The sequence below is a fragment of the Eleutherodactylus coqui genome, chromosome 9 (assembly GCF_035609145.1).
Source record: "Eleutherodactylus coqui strain aEleCoq1 chromosome 9, aEleCoq1.hap1, whole genome shotgun sequence".
Taxonomy (NCBI): domain Eukaryota; kingdom Metazoa; phylum Chordata; class Amphibia; order Anura; family Eleutherodactylidae; genus Eleutherodactylus; species Eleutherodactylus coqui.
This window is the reverse complement of record NC_089845.1, coordinates 152,720,346-152,746,135: the sequence shown is the minus strand read 5'-3', so window position 1 is coordinate 152,746,135 and position 25,790 is coordinate 152,720,346. Positions and strand designations below refer to the sequence as shown.

The window sequence follows — 25,790 nt, the reverse complement described above, 5'->3', positions numbered from 1 at the left end:
GGGAGACCCTGTGTGGTGTAGAGGTGAGCGCTTTTACTTTATGCATTGCCAAATTTAGACTAAACAGTCTTAAAATGCGCCAGCTTAACCCTTATCAGTCCAACTTGTATCCTAGGGGGCTTACTCTTTTTCTGCCGTTATACTACGGCGCTATCTGCTGGCTAAAGCCAGTACTGCATGAGGTGACACGTTGGAGAGGCTCCGACAGCAGAGAGGCTGGCAATATACAGTAAGAGAACCCCGACGGGCGTCTTCCAACATCGGAGCTATACAGCCTTAAATCATAATGTCTTCACAGGTCACACAGTGGATTGGAAAGGGTTAATCACTAAATTATAAAATGTCGCATTTGAAGACTGTCTGGTCTGAGTTTAGACCACCTATTATTTGGCTTAGTTCACGCTAAAAAATTGGGTCAAAATTTTGGCGCAATTCATTGCTATTTGTGGTCCACTAAACGCATGATAAATGTGGCGCAAGCGTGCAAGACAGTTGTCTGACGTCATTTGTGCCAGAAAACTGTCGCATTTAGAATAGTAAACAAGCAATGATGTGCTTAGATCTGGGGCTAATTACTCTAATTAGGCAATTAACACTAAAAGTAAGTACTGAAATCGTTCAGTCTAAATGCCAAGGAAAGACCGAACAAATTATTCGCTTTTCGCTCGTTGGTCATTTTCGTTGGCTCGCCTACTTATCATTCGGTTTAACCAGCGCTCGTTCAGTCCCTCTCAGTTACTTATACCTCAAATGTGAAAGACCGAACAATTCTGAACGAGCCAGCGATGTATCTGCCCGAGAGCGAACGAGCTCGCGATGATGTCACAGCTCGTTTAAACGATAATCCGCTCCTATAGATGGCGTCAGGTCAAAAACGAAAGTAGATGTATGAGTATACCCTACAAGTAAACTTTGCAGCAGTGAAAATGAAGATTCAGCATGGATAGAGTTAATACAGGGCATTACTGTATGGGTGGGGTTTCGCACATAATACACAGTTAATGGAACCCACTGATTTTAATGGGTTTGTTCCCCTGAGTGCCCAAAAAAAAAATACGCGTCATATCTATGGGCATGCCGCTCGCCACTTTGCATCACTGGACTAATGGCGCTGCGCTCAGTTCAGGCTGCCAGGTACCAGGTGAAGGAATCGCTGACAGCCGAAGACTTCGGAGGTGAGCAATGTATCTTCCGAAATCAGCTCTGGGTGCGCAACTGATCTCGGGTCAAAATCCGCCCCAACGTTTGGATGGGGAAATGCGGCAGAATTTGCAGTGGAATTTCCGTTGTGGGTATTGTACATTTCTGCACTGTGTAGAGGTACCCCAAGGCCCCCTGCACACGGGCGGAAATTCTGTGGTGTGATTTCCCACAGAATTTCCGCCCGTGGAAGCTGCCATAGGATAACATTAAAAAAGCAGTCCTAGGCAGACGGCCGCCATTTGTCCGGCGGAAAACAAATCGTGGCATGGTCTACTTCTGTGCGGGTCTCGCAGAGGCCCACATAGACATGTCACTCGCAGGCCGCCGGCTCCGTTCTGCGTATGCGCTGGCTTGCCGGCACATCAGAGAGCCGGAGCCACGGGAGAGGGTGACCTCCAGAGCTGCTCTCCACCTGCTAGTGAGTCATGTGACCTGGGAGTGTCACCTGACCTTCTGACATCACATCTCCTTTTACCCACTCCTCTCTAGCCTCTGTCAGTCTGGCTTGTAGTCCCTGGTATTCTCTCTGTTATCAGCCATTCTCCCAGCTGTAAGGTAAGCTTCTATCACGTGTTCCTGTGCTTGTAGAGACGCTGTGATACCGTCTGCTGGGGTCATACATGTTACATGTGGAGGTTCCTCCCCGCCGCTCACATCTCCTGGATTGGGGGTCAGTATTGGGGTATGATAAGAGGAGGTGCAGATTGGGACACATTTATCACAATGGCGCACGTGGAATGATACGTTTGGTAGATTTTGGATAAACGACACATGTTATAAAGTTTAGCGCACTTTATTCCTTCACCGCAGCCATTTTTTTAAACGCTTTTCAAAACTGTTAAAATAAAGTGCAAAAAGTGACTAAAATCCATATATTTATGAGACGGTCTAAACCAAAAACACTTTGTTGTCCACACCGACCAATCACAGCGCAGCTTTCATTTCTCACAGTGCTCTTGCAAACTGAAAGCTGTTCTGTGATTGGCTGCTGTGGGTGACAGACATTTTTGGCTTTAGTCAATATTCCTAAGTCTTCCACATAATTATTTTTGTGACCTCCGCCGTATAATCACTAAGCGGATTGTACCGCGTCTTGGTAAAGTATTAGCAAAAAAATAAAAGTCTGCAGACAACTGATGAGAAATAGACAGAAAACTTGTTTGTATGAGGAGAATCTGCAGATTTATGAAAAGCAAAACCTGAAAATGGCGCAAATCCGATGTTCTGTTTTATAAGCTCCAATTTTAAAATAAATAAATAAATAAAATCTTGGTATTTCTATAGCACCAACTTATTCCGCAGCGCTTTCAGGTAATTATTACTTATTACCCCCCCCACCAAGCTGGGTTCTCATTTTACTGACCTCGGAAGGATGGAAGGCTGAGTCAACCTTGAGCCGGCTACCTGACTCACGCGGGGATCGAACTTGCAACCTTTCAGGTTGTAGGCAAGAGCTTACACTCTGTGCCACACAAGGCTCATTTTTACGAAGAGTCGTGTCATTTTTAATCAGTCTGAGGCCTCATGTCCACGACACGTGAGGATTCCGCATGGCAAATCCCGCACAGAATTCACCGGGGACTCTGCGTACCTGTCCGTGTTTTCTTTCTTCTGTACTTCAGATTCACATGTGCAGTAGTTTTGTTTTTTTTTTTCCATAAATTCCCTGCTCTTCCCGCAGAATTCGCGGCTGCGGATTGGATGGCTTGCATTAACTTTTGTGAGCAGAAAACATAATTGATTTCCGGTCTTGTGCATGAAGAGTCATTTGTCCGTAGTGTGCTATGAAGGGTTATCTGGAGCGGGCGTTTGCGTGAGGCTTTAGAGAAATGATATCATCGATCTCTGTTAGGCCCTGGTCACACGTATTTGCACACATAATATGCAGTAAATAGAACCCATTCATTTCAATGGGTATTCACCTGCACATATTTTGCGTGCGCAATTCCTTTGCGCAAAAGAATATGCAGCGTGCTCTATTTTCCTGCACATTTGCACGGTGAAATAGTACATAGGAAACGCATGCCATTGCCCCGGCCGCTGGAGGATTTTTTTTGCCTCATCCGAAAAAGAGTAACTTTTTGAAAGGAATGTTACATAAATTGCACCAAATTTTGGTGTAAACCAAGGCAACTAATAAGTGGTATAAATGTAGACTAGGCAGTCTAAAGACTTACAAAATAGCTGCTCACCGCTTCTCCTAGGTGCACGGACCTCCTGCCAGCCCAGCAGTAGGACATACAGGCAAAGTGCAAAGAGCATCCGGCTCCATAAAAGAATCTTCCGTATTACATAACCTTAAAATACCATAAAATATGTTTATCCGCACATAAATCTGAGCTTGACAAAGACCCCAAGAGGGTCGAAACGTAGCAGGTATATGGAGGAATAAATTACCATTTTGCAAATACGCCTGAGATGCTGCCGTTCTATTGCTGTGACATTGAAATATACTGCTTAGGGTTCTAACGGCTCTGACCCCTCTATTTGGCGTGCATTCCACAGACTTGGTAGTCTTTCTTGCTGTCAGGTTTAAATATCCAGAAGTGTGCTGTAAGTTAATAGAAGTGGATTCCTGTAGGATTTACAGCCATAAAGGTTCCTGCGGTTCTACAACCTCCAGTTCATCCCGTTTTCTCATCTTCTCATCCAATCCGCTCCTTCTCCTGAATGACCCACCAAGCATGGCCGAGGACAGGAAGGAGATCACCAGAAGAATATTAGACTTCACCTTGGAGATCCTCTACCTGCTGACCGGAGAGGTGAGCGCTTCTACATTTATATCCTCTTTATTGTAGTATTTACCAAGTCATCGGGAAGGGAAATCCATAATGGGGAGTAATAGGAAGAGTCCAGTGTCCTGTATAAGAGCGGCCAAGTGACCAGCAGAAAACGTGAAGATCGGCCACCAATATGGTCAGTTATGTATCAAGTAACCAATGTGCCGATAGTAATGTTATAGGAGTAATGAGAATCGTAAGTAGGCACTTTGTAACCAGGAGGAGAGAGGGCAAGAAGAACAGAGGCCAGAGTGTAGTCTGGAGGAGGAGAGGATCGGGGCAGAGGATTAGAGACCGGAGTGTAGTCTGGAGGAGGAGGAGGAGAGGATCGGGGCAAGAGGATAAGAGACCGGAGTGTAGTCTGGAGGAGGAGGAGAGGATCGGGGCAAGAGGATAAGAGACCGGAGTGTAGTCTGGAGGAGGAGGAGGAGAGGATCGGGGCAAGAGGATCAGAGACTGGAGTGTAGTCTGGAGGAGGAGGAGAGGATCGGGGCAAGAGGATCAGTGACCGGAGTGTAATCTGGAGAGGAGAAAGAGGAGAGGGCTGGGAACAAGAGGATCAGAGGCCGGAGTGTAGTCTGGAGGGAAAAGAAGGAGAGGGCCGGGAACAAGAGGATCAGACGCCGGAGTGTAGTCTGGAGGGGAAGAGGAGGGGAGGATCGGGGCAGAGGATCAGAGACCGGAGTGTAGTCTGGAGGAGAAGAGGGTCGGGGCAAGAGGATCAGAGACCGGAGTGTAGTCTGGAGGAGGAGAGGAGGAGGAGGAGAGGATAGAGTGAAGAAGATCAGTCATCCGAGTGTAGTCTGGAGGAGGAGAAGGAGGAGAGGGCTGGGAACAAGAGGATCAGAGGCTAGAGAGTAGTCTGGAGAGGACCGGGGACAAGAGGATCAGAGGCCGGAGTGTAGTCTGGAGGAGGAGGAGCAGAGGATCGGGGCAAGAGGATCAGAGGCTGGAGTGTTCAAAAGAGTATAATAATGCTGTATTTGGGGACAATAAGGAATTTTTTCCTTACAAATGATGTTAATCATGCAGACAGGATGAGGTATTTTCCTAAGATGGGGAAAATTAGTTTTATTTCCCAGTTTGCAGTGTAATGAGGGCAGTTTGGGTGGACGGGGGGGGCAGATTGTAATCCTCTAGAAAGGGGGATGTGACGTCACTTATTATTGTGTACATGATGATATTTCTCAGTGTCTCTCGATGCACAGGATTACACAATAGTGAAGAAGACATCGGGGGACGGTGTGACTCCCATCATCCATCTCCAGGAGTCAGGAGGATGGAGCAGGAGTCATTTCCCCATCACAGAGCCTCCCTCCCCGATACATGAGCAGAAGATCCTAGAGCTCACCAACAAGATGATGGAGCTGCTGACAGGAGAGGTGATGCTGCGGGGGATGGGGGACATTATACAGTAACAGGAGGGGTCTGGGTGATGACTGGATATTGTGTTATCAGGTTCCTATAAGGTGTCAGGATGTGGCTGTCTATATCTCCATGGAGGAGTGGGAGTATATAGGAGGACACCAGGATCTGTACGAGGAGGTCAGGAGGGAGGATCACCGGCCGCTTACATCACCAGGTAAGAAGGATTATTTAAATACAAGTGTCTTGTTGCCCCTATGAGTGCAGGTTGGTATTAACAGTCATGTTGAACTTTAGAAAAAAAAAATTCCAAGTATAAAAAAATATTGTTTAAAAACAAATTTAAAATATGTAATACTTAGCGGTCTGATCCCCCATCAGTCCAGCATTTCTACTTCAGTCCTTTCCACGGGTCATTGTTTATCTGTTGTAAAATTGAAGTGTATGTATACACTGAACTTTTGCTGGTCCCACCCCCTAATCCTGTTCCAATCAACAAAAATATGGGCTGTGCAAAACTTCAGCTCAATTGGACAACTGCAAGGCGACCCTGAAACGCCTTGAAGTTGGAACATAGTATACACATTACGCAATGATTCATTCCCATCACAAGCGCTGTACTCGCCCCTATCTCGGCCATTTTCTTTTTCTTCTTTGAGAAATTTCTGTGGACGCATCCAGGCAATCCCAGCAATAGTCTAAAAACATACGGAATCAAATTTCCCTAAAGGTAATTCCAAAAGGTTCCTGAAATAACTTAAAGATTTTAAAAACCTTAGCTTTTTTTTTTATAACGCTCACAACAATAATTTCTATAAAAGCAAAGCATAATGAGAACAAATGAACATTATTGTTCCCTGAGAGGATTCGGGAGCAGTTGGGTATTTTTACGGTCTCCGGCAACGATCTGTAACACAAATTGTTTCTCAGTTTCATCCTCTGTGAGAACGTCTTGTAATCCTGAATGAGTCCAACATCTTTCTGCAATGTCATTCACAACAACGCTCTTCTTAAGTTTTTCATTTCCACTCTTGTAACCAGAATCCTTCTTTCATGTTGAAGGGTTTATTTCGTCAGTTTATTTTCTTCTTCTTCACCTTTGTCTGCTTCCAGCATAACTTGAGCCATATTCACCTTAACTAGAGATGAGCGCGCACGCTTGGTTAAGGCAGTTACTCGAGCGAGCATCACTCTTCTCGAGTAACTGCATAACTTGTCCAAGAAAATTTGGTGGGGGAGGGGGCGAAGAGTGAGAGAGATCTCTATCTCGCCCGCCCCCCCTGAATTTTCTCGGATGAGTATGCAATTACTCGAGAAAAGCGATGCGTGCTCAAGTAACTTCCTTAACCGAGCGAGCTCGCTCATCTCTAGCCTTAACCACTGTTGAACATTGTCATCAAATAAGGATAGGGCCACAGTTTGGGGAACTAAGTACCAGAGATGGTTGGAAATTTTTTTTTCGCAGCAGCCTTACTGATTTCTGGGTCAATATCCTGATAATTTATCAGTTGATGCATGAATAGGAAATTACAATAAGGTTCTTTAATTGCTTCTGATAACAGAAACCAGGCTGGAACATACACTCGAGCAAGAAATGAATAAAATGTTTTTGCCATCCACCTAGCATGACTAAAGGTACATTTACACCACAAAGATAATTACTTAAAAGATGGCGTTTGAGCGATCATTTTGCATAATCTACTAATTGGTACTAATGCCTATTAGTACCAATTAGTAGCATGTGAGCTGCTGGGAGGTGTATTCAGGGAACAAACCACCCGCTGTTCCCTGATTGCATTCCCTTTGTTCTGGGGGGGCTGACAGCTGTGACAATGTAATCAGCTGTTATCAGCACTCCCCGGGCAGAACACAGCTTGCGGTCCTTCTTATCAGCTGTTCTGCCGAACAATGGATTTCATACAGAACTGAAATTCATCATTCGGCAGAAAAGTGAAAGATGAGCACATTTACACGCAACGATTATCACTCAAAAGATAACTTCACGAAAGACAAGTATAATGTGCTGTAGAAGTTTTTTGACCTCATGATTAATCTTCTAGTTTTACATAGAACCACTGTTTTAACATGAGAATGAATACAGGTACATGGACATGAAGCTCACTGCTATTTCCTAATGAAATTCTGTACCAGTTTGACATGTCAGACACATACTTTCCCATTTGAATAAATTGAAGTTGGATCCAAGATGGTGGTCATGTTGGTAACGTGGTCAAACTTTCCACACAGTTTAAAATTGGATCACATCTGTCATCCATACTGATGTATATGGCTGTTTCCTTACCTTTGGGACACGCTGTCATATTTGTATGTATCTATATGTGTATACAGTATTGTGCAAACGGTTTAGGCAGGGGAAGAAAAAAAATGCACTTTGTTAATTGACAAAAATAAACTATTAAGACTTCTACTTTTGAAAGCATTCTTACTTTGCAGCAAAGTGACCGAACAAAAGAGAAATGTAAATTGCATCTATATTTGCTGTGACCGCCCTTTGTCTTCAAACACGGCATCAATCATTCTATGTATGCTTGCACAAAGGCAGAGATTTTGTAGAATTATAGTCAGGTGTACGATTAAAGGGGTTGCCCAAGATAAACTATTTCTCTAAGAAGGGCTCCGCGTGGTAAAACAAAGAAAGGTGAGTACAAGCGCTTTGTTATGTTTTGCCATGAGGATGCCTTTTTTTTAAAAGAAATAATTTATCTTGCACAACCCCTTTAACTAATCATCATTTTTCATAAGTAGTCTGAAATACAGTCATTAACTGAAACAGAAACAGCTGTATTGGAGAATAAAAATGGGTGAGGAACATTCAAAGGTGAGATTGTGGAAGACAGTTTCATTTCGCAGAACATACATTTTTACAAGACTGAGCACAGCAACAAGGCACAAGGTAGTTATACTGCATCAGTAAAGTGTCGCCCAGGCAAAGATTTCATAGCAGACTGGGGTTTCAAGTTCTCTTGAAGAAGCATAAAGAAACGGGCAAGTTGAGGATCGTAAACGCAGCAGTCAGCCAAGGAGTCTCAGTTCAGCGCAACAGATCGTGTTTTAAGGATTTCCTCAGTGTTGCACAGGTGATGTAATTATTGCCGGTGCCTCAGATATTGCCACCAGTGTTCCTACTATAGGATATCCTGAAATCATGACCTTTTGGGAGTCCCTGAGGACTAGAGTTTGGGAACCACTGATATAGATAGAGAGAGATAAATATGATATATAATCATATTCACACCCACACACACTGTTCAAAAGAATTAGAAGTACACTTATTTAGCACATTATATCTCAGTCACTTAAACTTCAGGAAAAACAATTTTATTAATTCTTCCAGTTAGGACACAGACCCAATTGGAAATATATTTCGCCTATGTTGGTGCAAATTAAACTGACAGCATGTGCACTGAGGAGGCAACAGCAAAACACCCCCAAGAAAGGAATGGAGACAATTGCTCTCTCCTTCTCCTTTTATGAGTGATTCTCATCTAATTCAGCATTTTGCCAGTGTGCTTTTCAATTTTGGTAGCATGAGGCGCTACCAGTAGCCCAGTCAGGTTGTACAGGTAGTCCTGCTCCTGCAGGATGACACATCCATACGTGCTGTCATAGGAAGGTTTGCGGTGTCTCCCAACACAGTCTCGGTAGCATGGAGCAGATACTATGGTAGGACGGGGGTCGTTGCACAAGAAGAGCAGGACAAGGATGTAGGGCATCAACCGAGCATCTGGACCGGATGAACAGGAAGCGTGCTGCCGGAGCCCTACAAAATGACCTTCAGCTGGCTACTCACCAAACAAAAAGAAATGGACTCTATGAGGATGGCCCAAAGGCCTGACATTCTGTAATGGGAACTGTGCTCACAGCCTAGTACTGTGCAATTAGATTAACATTCACCATAGAACACTCCAAGTGGTGGGTCCACCAGTGGCGCACCGCTCTTTTCACAAATAAGATTAACATGACCAGTTTGGCAGTGGATCAAGATGGTCCGGTGGGGATGCAGATGCTGGCACCCTGACTGCTCCTGGTACAGGACAATGGCTGGCCCTTATGTGGCCAGTGTGTAGGCTGTTCTTGGATGAGGAAGTCATTGATGCCATTGACTGTCCCTTATGTTTTCAGACTTCAATCCAACTGAGAACCTCTGGGACATTCTGTACCACTGCATCTGACACTGACAAACTGTCCAGGAGCTCACTGATGATTCAAGTCTGGAAGGAGATCCTACAGAACACAATCTGCCATCTCATTAGGAACATGCCCAGATGATGTCAGGAGTGCATATAGGCACGTGAAGGCCATACCCAATATGAGTTGCCATGATGAAGTTCTAGGTGATATGTAATCCAGTCCTTGATTCATCAATGATTTTGGTTCCATTTGGTTCCATAAAATAAAATACAACTCGCATATCCATGTGCAATAGCGGTGCACGCCGTGATCTGAGAGTCTGGGCAGAGTGTCCGCTACCTAAGATGATTGGGTGATGTCATCGCGTCACTCCTTGGACCGCACGTTGCGTGTCAAATCCTTAAATAAACTTTATCAACATTCGTATGTATTTACAAGGCAGTTTTCTCTCTGTCTACAAGCTACTGGGAATTAACCCTATACAGTAGCTTGTTTTATTCTGTGTTATTACACGCTATGCACTTGAAGTGAATATAAACAATTAACTAAGATACATATTATATATATAGTGTAATATAATATAATAATAAAAAATTTTTTAAACATAACATTTTTTTTTCATAAAAACAAAAACCATAGAAGCAATACATAACATATACTTCCGATATTTCATTCGAAGTTTAAGATAGTTTTTCTCAATTATGGTCATATAATATTATTTTTAAAAGATTTTTATATATATAAAAAGGCTACATTAAATCTTTTCTAGCATTTCGTTTAGACCTGCTGGTACTAAAGCATTCAATCTATAGATCCAGAACATCTCCTTTTTGCGAAGAGTAGAGATAGTTCTGGAATCGATGTATTCAAGTGGTGTCACTACCATTTTTGATGTGTCACCATTGTGAAAGTCGTGGAAATGTCTGGATAATCCGTGAGTTCTCAGGTTTGTTTGAATGTTTTGACGGTGATTACCGATTCTGCTCTTTAGTTTATTTATTGTCCTGCCCACATATTGCAAGTTGCATGGGCATTCTACTAAGTAAATTACTTTGGTTGTGTTACATGTTAGTTTTTGGGAAATTTGAAATCTGACATTTTTATTATTAATTATTTCACTATTATGCGCTATTACTGAGCATTTGCATTTCTTTTGATAACATTTGGATACTCCTATTTTTGTGTGTGTAACCAATTTTCTTTTATGCTTGTCGCGATTAGAGGGGGCGATTAAATTTTGGAGAGTCATATTGAGTTTAAAAATTAAAGTTGGATTTACATCTAGGTGGCTGGACAGAAAGGGATCATTCCGTTAAATGGGCCAATGTTTCTTAATTATTTTGTGAATTCTAGTGTTATCGTTGTTGAATTTTGTGATAAAAATAGGATATATTTTATCTTTGGCGTTGTTGATAATTTTATGTTTCTGTTTAACCGTAACCATTTTCTCAGAACTGTTTGAATTAATTTTTTATGTGCATCTTCTATTAATTTGATGGGGTACTTTTTTTCTATGAAGCGTTTTTTTATGATTGTCTCTTGTTCATTAAAATCTTTATCGTGATAACAATTTCTTCTGATTCTTTTTAGTTGACTATACGGGATATTTCTTTTCCAACTTGTGGCGTGACAACTACGATAATCTAAGTAGGAGTTTTTGTCAATCTTTTTAAAATGTGTTTTACTGATCAGTTTGTCGTTAAAAGGCATTAAGACTAAATCTAAAAATATTATTTCTTCTCGAGTAAAATTATGAGTAAATTTTAAACTGCTTTTATTGTTGTTTAAATTATTAATGTAGGATAAAAGGCTCAATTCAGAGCCTTTCCAAACTATTAAAATATCGTCTATATATCTACTGTATAAAATTATATTGTCATTAAAATATTTATCTTTCTCGAAATGACCCATATATAAATTAGCTAACGCCGGTGCGGCTTTACAGCCCATAGCTGTACCTTGTATTTGGAGATAAAATTTATTTTTATATAAAAAATAGTTATTAGTCAATAAAAAATCAATTGCTTCTAGTATGAAATTTTTTTGGGTTATGGGCATAAGAGGGTCGTTATTTAAGAATTCGGCAACGGCTAAAAGTCCTAATTTATGGGGAATACATGTATAAAGGGACTCTACGTTGAGCGTACATAATATATAATCATTTTCCCATTTAAAATTGTCTATTAAATTTAAAAGATGTCCCGTATCTTTTAAAAAAGTGGGGAGTGATGTAACGTATTTTTGTAAAATCCTGTCGACGTACTCCGCAAGTCGGCTTGTGATGGAGTTTACGCCGGAGATAATAGGTCTCCCAGGGGGATCTATGGTGCTCTTGTGTATTTTGGGTAAATGATATAAAAAAGGCGTTTCAGGTTCTATAGATGTAATAAATTTAGCTTCTTTTATAGTAAGGCAATTGTGAAGTAATCCTTCTTCTATCAATATTTTTTAACTTTTTTGAATTGTTTCGATTGGGTCATTAGATAATTTCTTATAATTGTCAGTATTTTTTAACATATTAAAATTAATCTCGTCATAACGAGTATGATCCATTATTACAATGCCTCCGCCTTTGTCGGCACATTTTATTACTAGCTCTTCATTGTTACGGAAATCTTTTACAACGTTTTTTTCTTTAAAAGTTAGATTATATTTGTTTATTCTTGTTTTTATATCCGTATCACACATGCTTGTAAAATCTTTTAAAACATTGTGATAAAACGACTCTATAAAGGGGCCTTTTATTTCTGTTGGATAAAATTTTGTTTTTTGTTTTAGATCAGTAGTTATTGGTTCATCTATATTAAAATCAATTGTTGTTTCTATTGGGTTCTCTTTCTCGTTAATAATAAAATATTTATTGAGTGTTATTTTGCGTATATATTGATTGAGATCTACAAATAATTCAAAAAGATTGGGAACTGTAGAGGGACAAAAGGATAGACCTTTACTTAGTAATTCCACTTCATTATATTTTAAAATGTGGCTGGATATATTAAAAATCCCGTACGTTGTTGCTAGTTCGTTAATAATTTGTTTGTTCGAGCTACTTTTTTGTTTTTTATTGACTCTTTGCCCTCCTCTTTTACCGCGTCTACCGATGAATTTTTGTTTTTTTTTTGAATTGATGGCTGAAAGAATTGTACAATTTTGGATCTTGTTAATGGGGATGTCATTGTTGCTGTTGTCGTTTTTTTCTTTTTTATTGGAATGGTTTCTGGATTTATAGAATGTGCTGTTTTTATCTTGGGGCGTGCCCCTAAAAAAGAGATTGTTGGGCTGTTAGAATTATTCACTGGGATTATATTAGACTTTTGGTTAGTTATTTTTTGATGATCGGGATCTGGTTTAGATGTATTTACTATCTGTGGATCGGACTTTCTGGTTTCAGATGTAGACACTGTCGTAGTTTGTAACTTTAAATCCATTTTATTAGGAAAATCATCTAATGTATTGGAAATTTTCTCGTTATTAAGGCTAAAATTTGGTGGTGAATTACAGGGAGGGAGTTTTAATAGTGACTGTTGGATATATTAAAAATCCCGTACGTTGTTGCTAATTCGTTACTAATTTCTTTGTAGGTAGCGGACACTCCGCCCAGACTCTCAGATCACGGCGTGCACCGCTATTGCACATGGATATGTGAGTTGTATTTTATTTTATGTATAAATAGATCGTATGCCTGTATTTTGTTTGAGCTTGAAAAAGGCGACAGTAGGTCGCAGAAACGCGTAGCTCAGTTATTCTCTATGTGAGTTAAAATAAATTATTCATAATTTATTAAGTAGTAATTTGTGCCTGCTTTCCACAAGCGCAAGCAAGTTTTTAACTTTGCCCATATCACTAACTGGAAATAGGTTTAGACAGCCCTGGTGTCCTTCAGTGGACTCTGGGCTGTTAGTTCATACAAGTTCATTCACTTTACAAGGACTCCGTGTGATTTGTTCAAAGTTGATAGTGCCATTCTAAGGATTAAAGGGTTTTTCCAGGCAGTGCCCGCTGTCAATGTTGGGATGCACCAGGGCCGGAGCTGAAGCCGCTGCTCTGACCTTTGTGTAGCGGCCGGCACTTGTAATTGCAGGCGTAGCTCCCATTGATTACAGTGAGACCCCAACCTGCAATTACGACGGCCGGCCACTACAAAGGGGTCGGAGCAGCGGCTTCCGCTCCAACCCTGGTGTAGCACGGCCCTGACAGTGAGCGCTGCCTAGAAAACCCCTTTAAATGCCCATTAAATCTCTGCATTACTGGGGCTTTATATTACAGTCATTGACCTATTCCTGATTAGCACATTGACTATTCTCTTATTGCAGCAACTGCCTGCTTTCCAGGATCCCCCTAATGAAATTGGCCACTGGATCTGTGTAGCTGGTGACATTGAAATTTTTGTAAGGAAAATAAACCCATTGCCCTGGCCAGGACTTTTTTGTAGGTGGTTTTGTACTGGAACGCGTCATACATAGTTTATCACTGGAGAAGACGGAATGTGGCCTTTAGCGCCTGATCCTAGAAGGACAAATGGACGATTTTTTTCCTGTAAACTGGAGAATCGTAGTGAGTTGTGTTAAAGAACAATGAGCTATGTAATATTTATGGTCCTTATCATCTCACTGTCCCGTTACAGACATGTCAAAGTAAAAATGACGACCTGTCCCGTCATGCGTGAGTAGTGAGTGGGTTTGTGAGTGACTTACATGCTCCGCCCCTGATCACATGACGGTGACGTCATCACAGGTCCTGTAAGCACATGGCTGCTGTGTTCACTAGTATTCCATAGCAACTGAGGCCATAGGGGGTTTGTTGTCAGCCTGTAAACTGCACAAGGATGCATGACCTTTGATGATGTCACCATCATGTGATAAGGGGCGGAGCATGTAACTCCCTCACTGGCAATGAAGAACCTGTGATGACGTCACAGTCATCTGATCAGGGGCGGAGCATGTAAGTCATTCACTAGTGATGAGCGCGACCATCGTGATCAGAGGCGGGGCATGACGATGACGTCATCACAGGTCCTTCATCTCCAGTGCTGTGCTGCTTCTGATTCCTGTTGTATGGGATGAACAATACATGTAGCAGAGCTCTGTGTGTGATGTACATGTGGGTACATGTATGTATTTTCTGTATTTTTGTCAACTGTGTAGATGCTATGTTGTGTTTCTGGTCTGAACCTCTGGGGGAAAGGAACATCGCCCCCCCCCCCACCTCCACAAGAACTGAAGGAGCAGTGGTAAACTGGTCAAACTGGTTTTAACTGGCAAAAACCTATCTAGGAATGTCTTTGTCTTGGACAGCAGAGAGGAGAAACAGGATGTTCTTCTCATGAGACCAAATTCAAGAATGAACTGAGCGTGCTCACCGAAGTTCCTCCCAGATGGATGACATCACAGGCTACCTTACAAATACCTCCCTCTGAGAATGACCTATCAGCTCACTAAATAATGTAACTGTATCCTAAATTACTTCACTTCCTGTGTTGAGATTTTATTTAAACTTTACGCGTGTGAATAAAGACAGACTCTTTTGGGGACACATGATGTAGAGACGTGTGGTCCTTGAAAGGCTCTCCAGGCCTGTACATTATATTTATCTAATTTGGCACACACAGTATATCGAATAGCGAAAATTTGCGCTAACAAATTGCAGACAAATGCATAAAAAAAGCTTCTCCCACAAAAATAAGGTGTTTAAACAGCTATGTAGACTTTAAAAACCTATTTTGTTAACAAAGTTCAGGGAGGCAAAAATTCTTAAGGTTAAAAATTGCAAATGGTTAATTATCGTATTATGACAATTACCTTATATATGTTTTGGGGAAACTGCACCTTAATTTGCATCAAAAACTGCATATGTATATCCTACCTTCGTACTATACAAAGCTTTACAAGGCTGAAATCACGTTGAATTTTTTAAAGTGAAAGCCGGAAGTGGTTTAGAAAAGAATGGGGAAATATGAAGAACTTCTCCTTCCTGCCTTCCTGCTGAATATAGTTCTAGCTTTGGCTCAGAAAGCTGCACCAAAACATACATAGAATCATAGAATGGTAGAGTTCGAAGGGACCTCCAGGGTCATCTGGTCCAACCCCCTGCTCAATGCTTGATCACAAACTCTTCCCAGACAGATATTTGTCCAGCCTTTGTTTGAACACTTCCAGTGAAGGAGAACTCACCGCTTCCCGTGGTAACCTGTTAATGTGTGCTTTTAGGATAATAGGAAGGTTATATATTTGTGTATGTTGTTTGTATTAAAAAAATAAATCACAAAATCCATTTTTAATCCTTACAGAAAATCCCAGTAAGAACTCTGAGGGAAACATCATGCTATCACTAAGTTATAAAGTAGAAGATGAAGACATTACACAGCATTCTTCAGGAGAAAACCTAATTACCCTTAATGTACATCCAGGACTTCACAGTACAGATTTCTCATATAATCCCCCTAATCATGACTAAGTTTTCCGACGACTGTTTCTTGAGGCAGTTGGCGACCTGGACCTCCGCAATAAAGGCATAATCGGTTCCTGAGCCGTAATTCCTTGTGTTCCGATGGGGACACGTACCGAGTACAGGAGGGCAAAACAGAGGCAGGGTCAAATGAAAGGCCGAAGTCGAACACACAGAAGTCAGGTCAATAATGAGGGTGTAGTCAGACAAGTCAAAACCAAACACTGGCAACCAGAGTCTGGGCCAGCAAGGTATATATGCAGGATTCCCTGCCCAGGGGGGGCAGGGCGAAGTCACATGACGACTGGAGGAAATCATAAAGCCGCCTCCCCTGGCGGCGTGCACTGGCCCAAGCGCCGCGCGGACGTCTAGCGAACAGACGCACCCGCGGCGGGATGCGCCGCCGCGACCAACCACTAGAGTGGGGGAACCCCGGACAGAGCCGTCAGACTGGGCCCCCACAGCACCAGGATCCCGGCGCCCCTAGTGATAACCCCATCTCTAACATACAGACTGCTGTTTCACCATTTGGCAGTTTCTCGATGCAGCGGTCTTGTTTACACTATTTGTCATGGCGCTGCAGCTCTTCCGGTCTTCAGAGCACTGGGTCCGTAACTTGCAAATCTTCAAACAGTGCACAAACAGAACACCAAAAGCAATGAACTGCGAACTGGGCTCACAGGCAGACATAACAAAAAGACTGACAAATGCCCAAAACACTCACCAAGCATGCTTGCACACATAATCAGATGGTATAGGTACGGTACAAGGTATTGAGTCTGTCACGGTTTGGCACTGGATTGGAGTCTCGGGTGGTAGCCAGCAAGGGCGGGCAACATGGTCAGGCAAGCCGGGGTTTGGTACACAAGAAGGCGATGCAGTACAGAGGATTCAGCAGAGATGTAGTCAGGAACAAGCCAGTGTTCAATACATAGAGAGGGCAATGCAGCACAGAGGATATAGCAGAGACTTAGTCAGGAACAAGCCAATGGTCTGTACACAAAACAGCAATCTTCTTTCAAGGGAGTAGGTAGAGGTAAGAGCTGTATTTGAGTCTGAAAGATCAGAGCACAATAAACACGCACTTGAAGGAGGGACAAGGCCAGGTTTTTATAGCGAGTCCAATTAAGCTACAGGGTGGAGCCAAAAAGGCAAACAGGGACAGGATTCAGCAGAGGAACTGTTCAACAGGCTAATAGCTCACTTGGGAGAGCTGTTGCCTAGAGTGCAGGAGATCCCAGGTTCAAGTCTCAACAGTAGTCCCCTCACTACAGGATGCCTTCCGGACATCTCAGGGGCTGGCTTCCATGGATATCTTTTATGAAATGCTCTTGTGGGCCTAGGGGCATAAACATTGTGGGCCGATCCCATGAGTTTTTCTCCAGGCCATATCCCCTCCACTGTACCAGATAATGTAATTTTCTTCTAAAATTCCTTGAGTCCAGGATATTTTCCACTTCATACTCCTCCTCCCCTCTGAAATCCACTGGTGGAGGAGGTGGCTGAGTCCTTCATGGAAAGGGATTTTCTTTAAATTGCTTGAGGAGCGAGACGTGGAAAAGCGGGTGGATCCTCAGGCTGTCAGGAGGATGCAGATGGAGTGCCCCTTGGCCTCTCTTCGCCGTGATTAGAAATGGCCCAATAAACGTTTGCCCAAGCTTGTGAGAGGGTACATGGATCTTAAGGTTTCTGGTTGACAACCATACATTATCTTCTACCTAGAAGGTAGGAGAGGCTTTGCAGTATCTATCTGCTGCTTGTTTATAATTCTCCTGGGCCTCTCGTAGTACCTCCTTTACCTTTTTTTGAGATTCTTGTAATGCCGTCAGTCTGTGGGTGATGGTCGGAACAGGAGCATAGACAAAAAAGCCCAGATAAAGATGGGATGCATACAGTATTTAAAAGAAAAATAGTCTGACCATTGGTCTGGGGATTGATTGCCAAAGACAGTTTAATAGTGATCTCTAGGGCCATACAAATGTTCTTCCAGAACCTTGATGTGAACGGAACCCCTGTGTCTAAGACCACGTCATCAGGAATCCCATGAAGTCTAAATATTTCCTTGATAACCAATTCTGCAGTAAGTTCAGCTGTGGGAATCCCTTACATGGGGATAAAATGAGCCATTTTTGTGAGTCAGCCCACTACAACCAGGATGGCAGTCATTTCTTTAGAAGGGGGAAGATCAACAATAAAGTCCATATGTCCCCAAGGCCTGGATGGGACTGGAAGTAGATGAGCTTGTGGTGTTTTGTTTTCTGCACACGTGTCTCAAGAAGCGACATACTTTTTTACATCACCCCTGCAATTAGGCCACCAGAAGGAACGAAGCAGGAGTTCCAAGGTTCTTGTGAATCCGAGATGGCCAGCAAACTTGGAATCATGGACCAGTCTAAGGGTTTCGAGTTGACCAGCATCCGGAACATACAGTTGGTCTCCTTTCATCCAAAACCTCTCTTTGAAAGAAAGCTCCATGTCCTCAGGGGGATGATTGAGGAGAGGGTCATTTTCATACTCTTTTTTGAACTTTGTTAGTAGTTCTTTTGATTTAAGAATGCCCAGGAAATTTTTTTTTGGGGGGGGGGGGGGGGGGGGGCGACAAAATAGTAAAATCTGTGTTAGACCTTTCCTCAGCTTCAGCAAGAATCGTGGACAAGGCGTCAGCCTTGCCATTGCTCGAACCAGGGCGGTAGGACACAATAAAGTTGAATCTGGAAAAGAACAAAGCCTATCGTGCTTGTCCAACCGATAGTCTCTTTGCTGTATGGAGAAATTCCAGATCTTTATGGTCCATAAGAAACCGGATGATGGCTTCATGCGGGACATGTCTCTATTCGGGGAAAGTAAATTTGGGTAAAAGTTCCTTATTTCTAATGTCATAGTTCCTTTCTGCAGATGATAAGATACATGATAGAAACGCACATGGATGCAGCTGTATTTTATTTCCGACTCGTTGTGACAAAATAGGTCCCACCGCCAAATCTCAGGCTTCAACTTCGACGACAAAGGGTAATTCCGGATTCGGGTGAACAAGTATTGACACAGACGTAAAGGCATCTTGCACCTCTGGGGACCATGACAATGCTTGCATTTTCTTTGTAAGAGTGGTAATAGGCAAGATGTTCTTTAAGAAGTCCTGTGTTAATTTTCAGTAAAAATTTGTAAATCTGACAAAACATTGGAGCTCTTTTAAGTTTTTCAGAACAAGCCAATCCACAAAAGTCTTAATCTTGCTAGGATCCATAATTAGACCATTTGGAGAGATAATGTACACCAGAACTTGCATCTGGGTCTGCTCAAATTCACATTTCTATAATTTGATAAAAAGACAGTTCTTCCGGAGTCGCTCCAAGACCAACCAGACGTGGCTACTATGTTCCTCCAAGTTAGTAGAAAAAATAAGGATGTCATCGAGGTAAGCCACCACAAATTGATCCAACAGGTCTTGAAACATGTCATTAATAAAGTGCTGAAAAGTGGCAGGAGCATTGCAAAGGCCGAAAGGCATAACCATGTATTCAAAATGCCCATGTTGCATTCTAAAAGCAGTTTTCTACTCACACCTTGGCCAAATCCTTATTTGATTGTAAGCTCCTCTCAGATCCAGCTTAGTAAAGATTTTGGTCGAATGGAGTCTCTCCAGCAATTTTGGAATTAAGGTAAGAGGGTAGCGATTTTTAATCCTAATCTTATTTAATTCCCTGTAGTCAATACATGGCCGCAGGGTTGAGTCTTTTTTCTCTACAAAGAATATAGGTGCCCCAGCCGGGGAGGAATAAGGTCGAATTAAGCCTTTAAGTTTTCATCCAGGTATTCTCTGAGGACCTTCAACTCGGTTTCAGAAAGACTGTAGATTCGCCCGAACAGAATAGTTGTTCCAGGAAGCAACTCTACTGGTCAATCATAGGGCCGATGAGGTGGTAGTTGGTCAGCTTTCTTATTGCAGACATCACTGAATAGTTAGTACTGGGATGGCAACTTTTCACAATTCTGATGACAATCCTCGGAGTCTTGCACATGTTTGGGGATAGACGGCGTTAGCTGACAATCCTGCCTACAATATTCTGAAGGGAAGGTAATAGTTCTTGAACCGCAGTTGTGGGAAGGACTATGAATAGAAAACCAAGGGATCCTGAGAATAACCAGAAATTTCGGAGAAGTGATGAGATGAAAACGAATAATTTCTTCGTGATCAGGTTCAATATGAATTTGTAGTTTGATTGCCTACCGAGTAACCAGTCCTGACGATAAAGGTGATCTATCCACAGTTTCCATCTCAATTGGCATGGGTTTAGTTCTGCTTGCAATGTTATTAGCAAGAGTGTATTCTCAGTCCATGAAATTCCCTCCTGCTCCTGAATCTAACATCGCAGATCATTGTATTTGATGGTCTTCAATTGAGACCTTAATGGGGATGACAAAATGGAGGGATTAAAGATGGATCTCAGCGCCCTCTTGAGTTCCGGTTGAAGTAGCTTGCATGGCGCTAACCGACCTTTTAGAAATGGCAGGGTTAGTTATTATCTTGACATTGGCAAGGGCGATAGTCCTCTGGAATTTAATGGGACAGTTAAAAGCATAATGTCCTGAGGCCCCACAATAAAGGCGTAAGTTCTCAGTACAGTGCCTCTCTTTCTCAGCCCACGGAGAGAGGTTTGTGGATGAAATTGATCTGCATTGGTTCAGATGTGGTTTCTGCCCTTTGCTGGGTGTTCAGTGCTGGGTGACTAAAGGAATAGGTAGGGTTGTTTCCAAAAACTTGTAGCTTTTCCTTTCGTCACTCAGTAAGCCTCTGGTCAAGTCATATACATAGTTGAATAAAGTTTTTCAAATTACCAGGGGTCTCCACTCGGGCAAGCTTATCCTTAACACATATTGGTAGTCCTCATCAAAACGGACTCTGCTATGTGGCGAGGTTCCACGTGGTATCCGTGGCCTGTGATGAAATCCCAATGTATATTTGGCGACAGAATGTCGCCCTTGTCATAAGTTGTGTTTTACTTCTGCTGTGCCAGAGCGATTTGAGTCATCAAAAACTTGATCCACGACTGTAATAATGGTTTTAAAGTCACTGAGATGGTTACTGTTGTTTTCCAAATAAACTAAGCCTGTGCAAGTGCTTCGTCCCTCAGGGGGTTGACAATAAACAGCACCTTTTTTCTATCGCTAGTAAATGTAGTCGGTTTCATCTGAAAATAGATGTGGCATTGGTTCAGGAATCCTTAATACTAGCGGCGGTTGCCATCAAACTTTGATGGTAGTGGCATTCGGATATCAGCATTGGAACTGCGCAACTCCAGTAGTTATCTCTGTAAAATACCTACCTCTTTTTGCAAGCCTGTTACTCTCTTCTGGTAGGTCCCATACAACTCTTGCAGTTCAGCGACTTGCTTTCTCATAGTGGCTACTATGGACTCAATGTTTTGGGCACATTTATTTTTGTCACGGTCTGGCACTGGATTGCAGTCTCAGGTGGTAGCCAGCAAGGGTAGACAACATGGTCAAGCAAGCTGGAAAGTTTTACACGAGTGGGCGATGCAGTACAGAGGATTCAGCAGAGATATAGTCAGGAAGAAACCGGTGGTCGGTACATAGAGAGGGCAATGCAGTACAGAGGATTCAGCAAAGACGCCTCCCACAAATGACCCCATTTTGAAATCTAGACCCCTTAGCCTAGTTATCTAGGTGTGTGGTGAGCATTCTGAACCCCGATTTTGTAAAAATTATTATAAAGCAGGTGAAAAATAAGTAAAATTTCATTTTTTTTCACAAATATGTTACTTTCATGACAGTTTACTTTGTTTCAAGCAGGGAAAACTGGGGAGATGCACCGCAAATATTGTAGCACTAGTTGTTCTGTGTTCAGCAAGATCCCCATTATAGTCCCAATCTGCTTACAGGACACATGGCTAGGCCTATTATGGATGGAACACCCATTGGCTTTCAGCACACAACTGTCAGGGCTCAAACCCACGACCTCTTGGATTCCAGTCGGAAGTTCTCTGCACTAGGCTATCAGGACTCGGACATTTCCCTTGCTGAAACCTAGCCTTGTTCTGTATTTCCCAATTACCTAGTTCCTGACCCCGCCTTTGTTCCTGATTGCACTTCCTACATAAGCCTAGCCCTGCCACTCCTTTAGTGCGTGATTACTGAGCTCCCAGCCTGTAATCAAGCTCCATAGCTGTCTGCTCCTCTGCTACTACAACCGTGACCACCTGCTAATGATCCGGCTTCCACTTGACTATGCTTCTTGCCTCATCCTCTGCTACTACAACTGTTACCACCTGCTAATGACCCGGCTCCCACTTGACTATGCTTCCTGCCCCTTCCTCTGTACTGCAACCGTGACCACCTGCTAACAACCCGTCTTCCTCCCTACTACTCTCCAGTCTGGCTCAGTTACTATACCTGGGCTCCAATCCAGTGCCTGTAAGACTTTACAACGACTGAATAAATTCCAAGCCCCATTGCACACTTGTGCAAAAAAAAATTGACTCCCTAAAAAGAATCCCCCCCCCCTTCCTTTTGGCTTTCCGTAAATCTTACATAAAATTAACAATGTAGAGCTGTGTGGTATGTCTCAAAACAGGGGTAATTACAGTGGCCTGGTTGTGATGTGCGCATGGGGCAATAAAAAACGTGTATGCCTCATCCTCCTATGCTTGCTGGAAATCCAATACTTTTGGGGGGCTATTTCTTGACCTTAGTGGCAGAATTTGTAAAGTGACCAGGCAGCAGCTGATGATTTTTTATAAAGATAGAAAAACTTTTATTCCTCCATAAAAGTCAGACTGGCGACGTTTCGGTCTCCACTGAAACCTTTCTCAAGACCGAAACGTCGCCAGTCTGACTTTTATGGAGGAATAAAAGTTTTTCTATCTTTATAAAAAATCATCAGCTGCTGCCTGGTCACTTTACAAATTCAGTCGTGTTTGGTTTTTGGATCCGGACCACACCAGGCTCTTGCACATTTCTCCTCATATCCACAACAGATGATCCTCTGGTGGAATCCGGAGTTTTAGTCTGCCAACTCTGGTGAGTGCTGTGGTTGCATTAACTTCTTTTGGAATTGACCTTAGTGGCAGGGATGGTGTGTAAAAAGTGGCACTCTGTAAATTTATCATAGTCTGTGACACAGACAGGTTTTCTTCCGCCCATGGTAACCCCTCTCTCCCTTACTGCTACTGGGGTGTTTGCATGTACAGTCGAGAGTTTGTAGATATCCCTTTTGTCGTGCCACTTGACTGCAAACAGTGGGTCACTTGCAAACATGTATGACGCCCCGCTTTCTACGCGTCTAGACACCAGGGGTTGTGGGAGTTACGCTGCTTTTCCTTTTTGTCCCACAGGCACCTGTATTTGCAGCATGGAGATTTGTAAAGCGGGACATAGGTGCAGTAATTGTCCATGTATACATGGTACCCCCTTGTATGTAAATGGCCCCATGAGCTCTTAAACAATTTTCCTGTTTATGCCAATGTTGTCTGGGAAATCTTGAAGATTAAGGCATGCTTTGTATAACCTGATGTCATAACAGGCGCGTTTAGATAGGATAAACTGCCGGTAGGAGAGACGGCCCTTGAAGCTCATCAGGGACTCAACAATTGACAGCTTTTTCTCAGGGGTGTATATATTTTTAAAGGATTCTTTCAGCAGGGAGATTAGGGGCCTCAGTTTATATAATCTGTCATAGGCAGGGTCATCTCTTGGGTGGACTTTGGATTTATTGGGGAAATAGAGGAAACGCATTAGCGTTTTAAAGCGGTGTCCGGCATAACAGACAGGAATATAGGGGTTGAATGCACAGCACTTTTACTAAACCAATTAACTCTTTCCAATCCAATTTACATCCTGGTCTTCCTAGGGGGCTTGCTCTTTTTCTGCCGTTGTACAATGGCGCTATCTGCTGGCTAAAGCCAGTACTGCATGAGGTGACACGTTGGATAGGCTCCGACAGCAGAGAGGCTGGCAATATACAGTAAGAGAACCCCTAGGGATGACTTTCAACGTCAGAGCTATACAGCCTTAGGGTGCGTTCACACGAGCGCATAAACGGCGCGTTTGTGCGCCCAATCGTATAAACGTGACCATCTGAGGCATTGGTTTCCAATGTATTCGTTCGCATGGGCGATTTTACGGCGCGTAAAAACGGCAACCCGAAAAAAAAACGGAACATATGCGACTGAAATACGCGCCAACGCATATTTGATGGCCGAAAAGATAGTTTGCAAAGTAGGAACAAACGATAATACGCTTTCTAGCTCTGGTCATGATTGCCGAAAAACGTTCTTTCTGGCGATTAAACGCTGCGCATGTGCGAACGTAAATACGCCTACGCTCGTGTGACCGTGCCCTTAATTGATAATGTCTTAAGAGGTCAGACAGTGGATGGGAAAGGGTTAATAATATAATTCCCATTTTGTCTGCTGGACAATTTATTCCATGATGTTATCGTTAATAAATAAATTAAAAAAATTAAAGTGGGTAAAATTAGTGACATCCACATTTACACCTGCAGTTGCTACAAATTGGGGTATTTGGGAAGAGAATGAAACTGCAGAATTCCCACATTGCTGGAGGCATTGCACTACTCAGCCCTGGCGGCTCAACAACTGCTTCAATCACCATAGGGCTAGCAGTAGAACTACAGTCATTACTGCCAAAATGTATTTCTGCCTCCGACAGTTTTGGTATCGCTACCAAAACTTCTGGAACAAAGCAATGAGTCGGCCCGCTCTGCACTATTGCCATTTTAGAACATTTTTTTAATAGATGTATAAAACCCAGCAAAAAAAAATTGAACAAGGAAAAAAAATGAACACAGTGGTGTTCTTCACTAATCTGAGATGTCTTGGGCAATTCTGCAACCAGGTCCTAAGGGCGGCCTAGGATGCCAGAAGCTGAGGCACCTCAGGACCTGAACCTTTAGGGCTCCGGCACACTTGCGTTTTTCTTGCACGTTTTTTTTCACGCGGTTGTCAATGGGACTTTCTAATGTTAAAAATGCATCACACAGAAATCGCAGAAGCACCAACTTGCGATGCGTTTTTAACATTAGAAAGTCCCATTGACAATCACGGTTAAAAAAATAAAAAAAAAAAGTGGGTGTGAGCCCTTAGTAAGAAGAAAAATAAAAATGAACACGGATGTTTTTCACTCTGTGGGTGAAGGGGGGGGGGGGGGGTGATCAGGTGAAGGGGGGTGATCAGGTGAAGGGGGGTGATCAAGGTGTGAGGGGGGTGATCAGGTGAAGGGGGGTGATCAAGGTGAAGGGGGGTGATCAGGTGAAGGGGGGTGATCAAGGTGAAGGGGGGTGATCAAGGTGTGAGGGGGGTGATCAAGGTGTGAGGGGGGTGATCAGGTGAAGGGGGGTGATCAAGGTGAAGGGGGGTGATCAGGTGAAGGGGGGTGATCAAGGTGTGAGGGGGGTGATCAAGGTGTGAGGGGGGTGATCAGGTGAAGGGGGGTGATCAAGGTGTGAGGGGCAGTGATAACGAGGTGATGAGGGTAGTTTCTTTAAATCTTTACAGCACATAATTAGTCGTTCTATATCTCTCCTCTCACAATCGCACTCAGTGAGACTTCATTCGCACGGGCGCAACGATTTTCAGCCAGCCGTGTCACGGCCACAGCGCGGCCGAAAATTACGTGAACGAGAGGCAGGCTGCAACTTCCTTTTTAAAGGCCGTTCAGATGGCCGAGGTGCATATATAGCTGAGCTCTGCTACATTCGCACCCCCTTCCTGGCTTACGACAAGGAGTTCAGCAGAGCTATTCCCTACCCCTCTCCAGCCCATGAGGGCTGCTGGCAAGGGGGCAGGACTTTAGCACACTAGCTCCTGC

At 43.0% G+C, this 25,790-nt stretch overlaps 1 protein-coding gene across 1 annotated transcript; it reads left to right on the top strand.

The window, feature by feature from the left end:
• The first annotated feature begins 1,730 nt into the window (after window positions 1-1,730).
• Window positions 1,731-14,038, top strand: LOC136578534 (gastrula zinc finger protein XlCGF66.1-like). The gene is made up of 6 exons (XM_066578669.1): window positions 1,731-1,758; window positions 3,785-3,965; window positions 5,192-5,365; window positions 5,442-5,565; window positions 13,082-13,142; window positions 13,814-14,038. The coding sequence occupies exons 2-6, from the start codon at window positions 3,888-3,890 to the stop codon at window positions 13,866-13,868; spliced, it is 492 nt and encodes a 163-aa protein (XP_066434766.1). The 5' UTR covers window positions 1,731-1,758; window positions 3,785-3,887; the 3' UTR covers window positions 13,869-14,038.
• The last annotated feature ends 11,752 nt before the right edge of the window (window positions 14,039-25,790 follow it).

What these genes read in the sequence shown, in the direction of transcription:
- LOC136578534 (XM_066578669.1), top strand. Translation starts at nt 3,888, where the DNA reads ATGGCCGAGGACAGGAAGGAGATCACCAGAAGAATATTAGACTTCACC. An exon ending in TCTACCTGCTGACCGGAGAG is followed by an intron (nt 3,966 to 5,191) that starts GTGAGCGCTTCT and finishes CTCGATGCACAG; the next exon opens with GATTACACAATAGTGAAGAA. An exon ending in CCGGCCGCTTACATCACCAG is followed by an intron (nt 5,566 to 13,081) that starts GTAAGAAGGATT and finishes ATTTCTTTGTAG; the next exon opens with GTAGCGGACACTCCGCCCAG.